Below are 7,500 nucleotides of genomic sequence, written 5' to 3'. Positions count from 1 at the left end.
AGAGGGAGAGAAGAAAATCCAAGAGTAAAAAATAAATAAATAAATAAATAAAAATAGCCAGCGGCAGTTTTGCATGCATTGATCCCCTTTGGTAACTAAATGCGTTCCTCTCTGATCTCCGGCCACCACGAGTCACACCAAAGACAAACACATCATCCACAAAATCGTTCCGCAGCAGCTGGCTGAAACATAATGAGAACTCCAACAATAACACAAACCACTGTATTCATTTCATCATTTTCTCCCTCTCCCCACTACAAGGATAATATAATCAATGGCCACAGGGTTTTTTTTTTTTTTTATAGAATGATAACACTGGAGCGCATTATCGTTATATCAGAATGTGCGATTATGCCAACGTTTATACCAGCGGCCAACATTTATTACCCCCACCGCGAGCTATAAATGAGGAAAATACACGGCCACAAGCGCTGAACCTAAAGCTGCCTGCCACTTCCCAATACTCGTAAGCTCAGGGGAGAATTAGTTATAGAGAAGTGCGTCTCTTCATATACTAAAGCGGTGCAGTCAACAGGGGACTTTAAAAGTATATCATTACCATTATTTTCTATGTGAAAGTGGCACTGGCATAGGTAACAGGAGGGAAGATATATTAATTGACGTGCCATTCTTTATAAAGACAAAAGAATTACACAAAAAGAATTAATAAAGTGGGTACAGGTTTCACTCCAGGACTGCCACGTATAAGTCTCGTAGCTTCTTGCATATTCCTCGATGTTGTTGTGCTTTAGTGTGCTATTCTGAGGCGCTTTTTCCTCTATTATTTCCAAAAGCCACGACTAGTCAGGTTCTCGCAAGCTTTCCCGCATTACTGGCATTGTTGGCTGTGCAAGACCTTGTTAAACTGCCCCTGGAATCATGAAAACACTCTTGATAACTCACAATAACATCTAATTAAAAAGCAGAGACAAGGCTTTCAAAAGTTTAAAAAATACACTCTCCGCGCTCACACAAACTCCAGACGAGGGAAAGTGAAGCAAAATAGACTCAGAGTGCCAGCATTTTACGTCCCTCTGATTCAATATGGTTAGGAATTTCGTGACAAGATTTGATGCAACCTCAGGGCGACAGCAGAGAGGCGAGTAAACACAGATAGGTATTTCAGTTCCAGCTTTGAAAACTTCCCTTTATTTGTGGTGCGTGATGTTCGTGTTGTTTTTAGCATAAGAGGGAAGAGTGATGGAGGAAATAAGGACACTTCCCTTCCTCTTTCTCTTCCGTCACGTCCTCTTCTGAAAGGTTGTTGCACCTCGCCTCTCCTTCCTCCAACACACTCTATTGAGACTTGCTTGGCTTTCTTAACCTCTTCAGTACTGGGACATATTTTTACCTTGAGTATTAGGTAAGATTAAACAATTTTATTTACATTAGGAAGGGTCTATGGAGGTCAGAAGATTGATGACCAGAGTCCTTACTATTTTAATTCCCACATAAGTTTCTGAAGATGTGTAAAATCAATAAATAATGAACAAAATTGATATGGAAATGCGTTATGGTACTGAAGAGTTATTCTCATCAGTACTATGACGCATTTTCGTATTCACTCTGCTTACTATTTGGTGATATACAGCTTTAGAAACGTATGTTGGGATTAAAATAGTAAAAACTCTAGCCATTAATCTTTTGACCTCCATAAACCCTTCAAAATGTAATAAAATCGTGTAATCAAACCCCAAAACTCAATGCAAAAGAGCGTTCCTCTACTGAAGAGGTTAAGAATGTTTTGTGTTTTATTCTTTTTCTTTGGTCAAAGATTCGGTTCTCAAAAGTGCAAGCTTACTTCTGTGAAAGTTTAATAGCCTGTATTGCAATAATTGTAGCTTTCAAGAGAGTTTTCGTATTGTTAGTGGTATTCAAAAGAGGTATATAGTAGTGGAAGTTAAGGTTAAACGAGCATTCAGCTTTGTTAGAAGGAAAAATACAAATAACAGCTTTTACAAATAGTTACAATGTTAAAAGAAAAGAAGGTTTTCATAGCAAGGAGATTAACTAAAATATTTCCAAATACAAGTTTACTTTTACTTCAACGTTTTAACTTTATGACAGAGTGTGTGTGTTTGTGTGTGTGTGTGTGTGTGTGTGTGTGTGTGTGTGTGTGTGTGTGTGTGTGTGTGTGTGTGTGTGTGTGTGTGTGTGTGTGTGTGTGTGGCCATAACATATATTAACTTTTTCGGTCGTGTTACTTAATTTGTTACCTTGTACTAAAGGATTATAGTTGTTTTTATAATGACGCGCGCACACACACACACACACACACACACACACACACACACACACACACACACACACACACACACACACACACACACACACACACACACACACACACACACACACACACATATACACACACACACATATACACACAGGTCAGAAGGGGTTCAGTATTTTATTTCAGATCACACACGTAAAAGACATTAAGCTGGATAACAAACTGTATCGGTATGACTTTTCAGAAAGAGAGAGAGAGAGAGAGAGAGAGAGAGAGAGAGAGAGAGAGAGAGCGTGTGAGTGGATGCATACCAAATATTTATATGAATAACACATTTACTTCCGTTAACTTCACTCTCTCTCTCTCTCTCTCTCTCTCTCTCTCTCTCCCTGGCAGTAAGCATGCTGAGCCCCGTCACCGTGGTCTGCATGCTGCTCGGCTCCCTCAACAGCTGCACCAACCCCTGGATCTATCTGTACTTCAGCGGTACTCTCCTCAACCAGCTGCGGGTACGTACACACACACACACACACACACACACACACACACACACACACACACACACACACACACACACACACACACACACACACGTTGGTTTTCTTGCATATTCTCAGTTTGTCTTGTATTGTGTTATTTGTTTTGTTATCTTTCATTGTTATCGTTGTTAGTCTCTCTCTCTCTCTCTCTCTCTCTCTCTCTCTCTCTCTCTCTCTCTCTCTCTCTCTCTCTCTCTTAATTACGCGTTCAAAATCATGACAAACGCCATTTTTTTCCTTGATCTTTTCACTTATATTCATTCAATGGACTGAGCGAAAAATCATTAATTACTCTGCCTGTATTCCCCACGCGCCTCATTACCTCGCCAATAATAAGCACTGTTTGTTTCCTGTTACGCAACAATGTCATTAATTACAAAGTCTGAATACTAATGACCGTAGCATCCTATTCTCCTTTTCGTCTCTCTACGTACAGTATTTATTGCTTCATTTATTTATCTCTATGTATTTTGCAGTGTCCTTCTTTCATTTATCTGTTTTTCTATCTATCTTTTTTTTTATTTATACCATGTGGGCTTTTCACGGGAATTTATGGGCTAAAGGGGATACTTTTTTTGTGGTACCTCCTATCTCAAAGCCCACCCGCTAGGAAACCGCTGCCCCGAGTGAGGAAGCCCAACCTACACTCGGACCGTGGACAGGATTCGAACCCGTGCGCTTGGAGACCCCTCGGACCCCAAAGCACGCATGGTTCCACTGTACCACGGCGGCTTATTTCGTTTTTCCACATTTGAGTAGCAATAACGAGGTAATGTCTTTCTCGTTTCATTTCCTGGCTTGCTTATCTATTTGTCAATCTGTCTGTCTGCTCCATTTTTATTTCATTTTCACAATTACTTAGTGTTTTGAAATACGAAAATACTAAACAATCGCAAACAACAGCATTTCGAAACTCAACATGTGGAGATGAAATATACTTGCTAAAAAAGGTCACAATTTGAATATTGCGGAAATACATCAGTTCTCTTCATACTCCATCTTCCTGGACTTCATTCAAACCCTTCAGTACCATGACGCGTTTTCATATTTATTCCGCTTACTATTTGGTGATTTTATACAGCTTCAGATACTTATGTTGGGATTAGAATACTGAAGACTCTGTACATTAATCTTCTGACCTCAACAGACCCTTCCTAATTTAAATAAAATCGTCCAATCATTACCCAAAACTCATGGTAAAAAAAATGTGTTCCAGACAGAAATCGAGGAGTTAAGAGGAAGGTTTCAAGTCTTTTATCCCTTTTTTTCAGCTAACTCTCTCGGACCTGTACGGGGACTGGCAACTTAGTGGGTTTTTTTTTTTTTCGTTTCATGTTGCCCTTGGCCTGCTTTCACTTCTTACATAAAAAAAAAAACTCAATTTCCACCAAGCTATTACTTCCAACAGTGCTTCAGTAAGTGGTGCAGCAATTCCAGGGCCTCAGGTAATGGTTAGTGTGATATGAAGGGCGGCTGTTCTTACTGTTGGCGGAGGCAGTCGGTGAAGCAATCTCAGTATATTTCTGACATTGCGCCGTATTTAGAAACGCTTCCTTCTCTCACCGCAAGCATTTTCAAAGACTAGAGAGACGATTAGCCGAGTTCTAAAGAGTATTTGTCTTGTTGATAATGCAGGAAACTTGTTAACGTGTCACTAGAATTGCAGAGACATCCTTAAAAAACCCGTGTCACTTCAACTAGAGTCCTGTGAAAATAGTGAAGGTGCAGCGTAGAAGTGTATAAGAATATGGGTCAGTACAGACTCAACCAACCAGGAACAGAGTCAGTGGTTCTTGTTCTTGTTTCACTACTACTGCCTAGAATAAACAGCAAACTATCCATGTGTTGTATGTTTGGAATATGTGCATTTTATTTTATTTTTCAAACAAGAATATTTAGATAGGTAAGCTTTGAAAATTGTTAATCCCTTCAGTACTGGAATTAATTTTTTACCTTGGGCATGGGTGTGATTTGACCATTTTATTTACATTAGGAAGGATTTATGGAGGTAGGAAGATTAATGGGTAGAGTCTTCATTATTTCAATCCCTCACATTAGTTTCTCAAGCTGTACAAAATCACCAAACAGTAAGCAGAATCAATACAAAAACGCGTCATGGTACTGAAGGGGTTAATGGCAAAAAATTATAAGATTACTAAAAGATCAGATTACAAACACGATCGAATACATGCTTCAAAAACTAGTGAGAGCAAAAACTATGAAAATTAAGATATGTACGTAACTTTTGAAAACTAATAATAGCAAAACATGATGAGAAAATTCAAAGGATCGGATCACAAACAAGATTAAATATATGCTTCCAAAAATAGTAAGACTAAAAAATATAAAAAAAAAAAACGTATATACAAAAAAAAAATATATATACACTTTTAAACACGAAAATCTAGATATATGAGTATGGTATGAAAACTGATGCTAGGAATAAAAATAAATCTTGAATCTAAACTATATGAAATACTAAATGCAATCTCAAAGCGCAACAAATTAAGAGAGGAAAAAATTCACAAACACTAAAAAGAAAAAATAGGCACATGTTTTGAATGTAATAATTGCATAACCTGAATACTGAATTAATATGATATCTGTAAGAGTATCCACAAATTTATAATACCCTACCGTGTGTGTGTGTGTGTGTGTGTGTGTGTGTGTGTGTGTGTGTGTTCCTTTGATCACGATGGAGTGGTCGGAAAAATTATATTCGGATTTAATCATTATCGAGAAAACTATATTGGGATCTATTTTTCATTTTGTCCTAGCATTACTAACCAGTTAATCTCCAACCACGTAAAATATAACCACATTCTCCATCTCTATTTAATATAAGAGAGGAAACCCGGTCTTGGGCAACATAAAATAAAAAAAAAAGAGAGGCCCACTTAGTTGCTAGTCCCCCTGCTGGTCCGAGAGAGTTAGTAAAAAAAGAAGGGATAAATGTCTTGAAATCTCACTTTACTACAATTAAAAACCCAGCATCACTTACCATCTAACCTTCAACCACGTAAATTATAACCACAGTCTCCTTCTTTATTTAATGTAAGAGAGGAAACCCGGTCAAGGGCAACATTAAATAAAAATAAATAAAAAAAAAGCTCAGTCAGTTGCCAGTCCCCTTTGCTGGTTCGAGAGACTTAGCAAGAAAAAAAAAAAAGAAAAAAGAAAAGAAAAAAGGAAAAAAATATATATTTCTTGAAACTTCCCTATATTTCATTTCATTTATTTATTAATTTATCTTTTCAGTTTTTTTTTTTTTTTTTTTTTTGCATTGGGGAGAATAGAGTAGAATCAGAGAGAGAGAGAGAGAGAGAGAGAGAGAGAAGAGGTTTGAGCAATGAGTGACAACTGTAATGAGTGGGCAGGCTGAGGTTACAAATTATGAGTTAAACCGAGTGAGTATCAGCAAAGGGAAAAAAAATTGAACGGTGAAGATTAGAAAGCCGTAAAAAATAAAAAAAAAGACTCTAAAATCCAAACTTATTATTTCAGAATTTTAAAAGCTTAAGCTGAAATTCCACGCATCTTTCATGAAGGGTGTTTTAAAGGCTGTAGTGACAAGTTAATCATATTTCTAAGTTATTAGCAGGAAGAAAAATTCGTGATAAGCCGGCTATACTTTTCCGTGTGGTGTTTGAATGAAGTCGTGTTGAATAAAGGTTTTGATTTCCTATCGACAAAATAGTTTTCCTCCTTTGAACCTTCTCCCTTTTCCCTGTCCTTTTTTTCTATTTCCGTTATTCCCTTGTTACTTTTTTTTTCTCCTATTTTTATCACTTATTTCTCCCTCTCACTTCATCATTTTCCTCCTTAAGTCTTATATTCTTGTCATATTTTCTTTTTCTCTTACTTTCTGTTCCCTTTCATTCATTTATTTTTCTTTCTTGACCCTCTATCTGCGTCGTCTCTTATCTTCACCACTCATTTCTCCCAGCATTCCTTCATTTTCTTCTCTTGTCTTCGCATCATGTCATTGTTTTCTCCTGCCTCCATCACTCGGCTCTCTCTCTCATTCCGTCATTATCTTTCCCTGATCCCTGTTTTCATATCTTCGCTTCCTACACAATGGATGTTCATACCTAAAGCTCGTCACGTCCACAGCTTTCCTTCTAATTCTCCTTCTCTTCTTCCTCCTCCTCCTCTTTTTTCTCCTCCTCCATTCTCCTCTTTCTTCTCCTCCTCATCCTCCTCTTCCTTCTCCTCCTCCTCCTTCTCTTACTACTATTACTACCCCTACTACTACTACTACTACTAATAATAATAATAATAATACTCTTCCTCCTCCTACTCCTACTCCTCTTTTTCCTCCTCCTCCTACTACTCTTCTTTCTCCTACTCCTACTCCTCTTCTTCTTCCTCCTCCTCCTCCTCCTACTACTACTACTACTCCTTTTCCTCCTCCTCCTCCTTCCTCCTCCTCCTCCTCCTCCTCCTCCTCTTTGTGTTCCTCCAGCCGGTTATCATTACCTCTCGCATCCTCTAGTATTTCCTCATTACTTATAATAACAGGCTGCTTCACTTTACCTACTCCTATTTTCTCTTTTTCCAATGATGAGGAGAGATGAGGTTTCCCGAGTACCGTTACCCTCAGTTTATCAATAAGGTAAACAGCCTGTATTGGATTACACACACACACACACACACACACACACACACACACCGGTTCTGAGTGGTAGTGACTGAGGGCAACTATAATACAAATGATAACAATAACAT

General features: G+C 38.1%; 1 protein-coding gene across 1 annotated transcript in view; it reads left to right on the top strand.

Annotated features, from left to right (window-relative positions):
- LOC123508453 (oxytocin receptor-like) overlaps positions 1-7,500 on the top strand; it is an 18,285-nt gene that overhangs the window by 6,914 nt on the left and 3,871 nt on the right. Inside the window, exon 2 of the mRNA XM_045262199.1 lies at positions 2,630-2,742. Within this exon, the coding sequence (XP_045118134.1) occupies positions 2,630-2,742 (113 nt within the window). The remainder of the gene's footprint in view (positions 1-2,629; positions 2,743-7,500) is intronic.

This window comes from Portunus trituberculatus, chromosome 24 (genome assembly GCF_017591435.1).
Source record: "Portunus trituberculatus isolate SZX2019 chromosome 24, ASM1759143v1, whole genome shotgun sequence".
Classification (NCBI taxonomy): Eukaryota; Metazoa; Arthropoda; class Malacostraca; order Decapoda; family Portunidae; genus Portunus; species Portunus trituberculatus.
The sequence above is the reverse complement of the archived record's forward strand: the minus strand, read 5'-3'. Positions and strand labels throughout refer to the sequence as shown.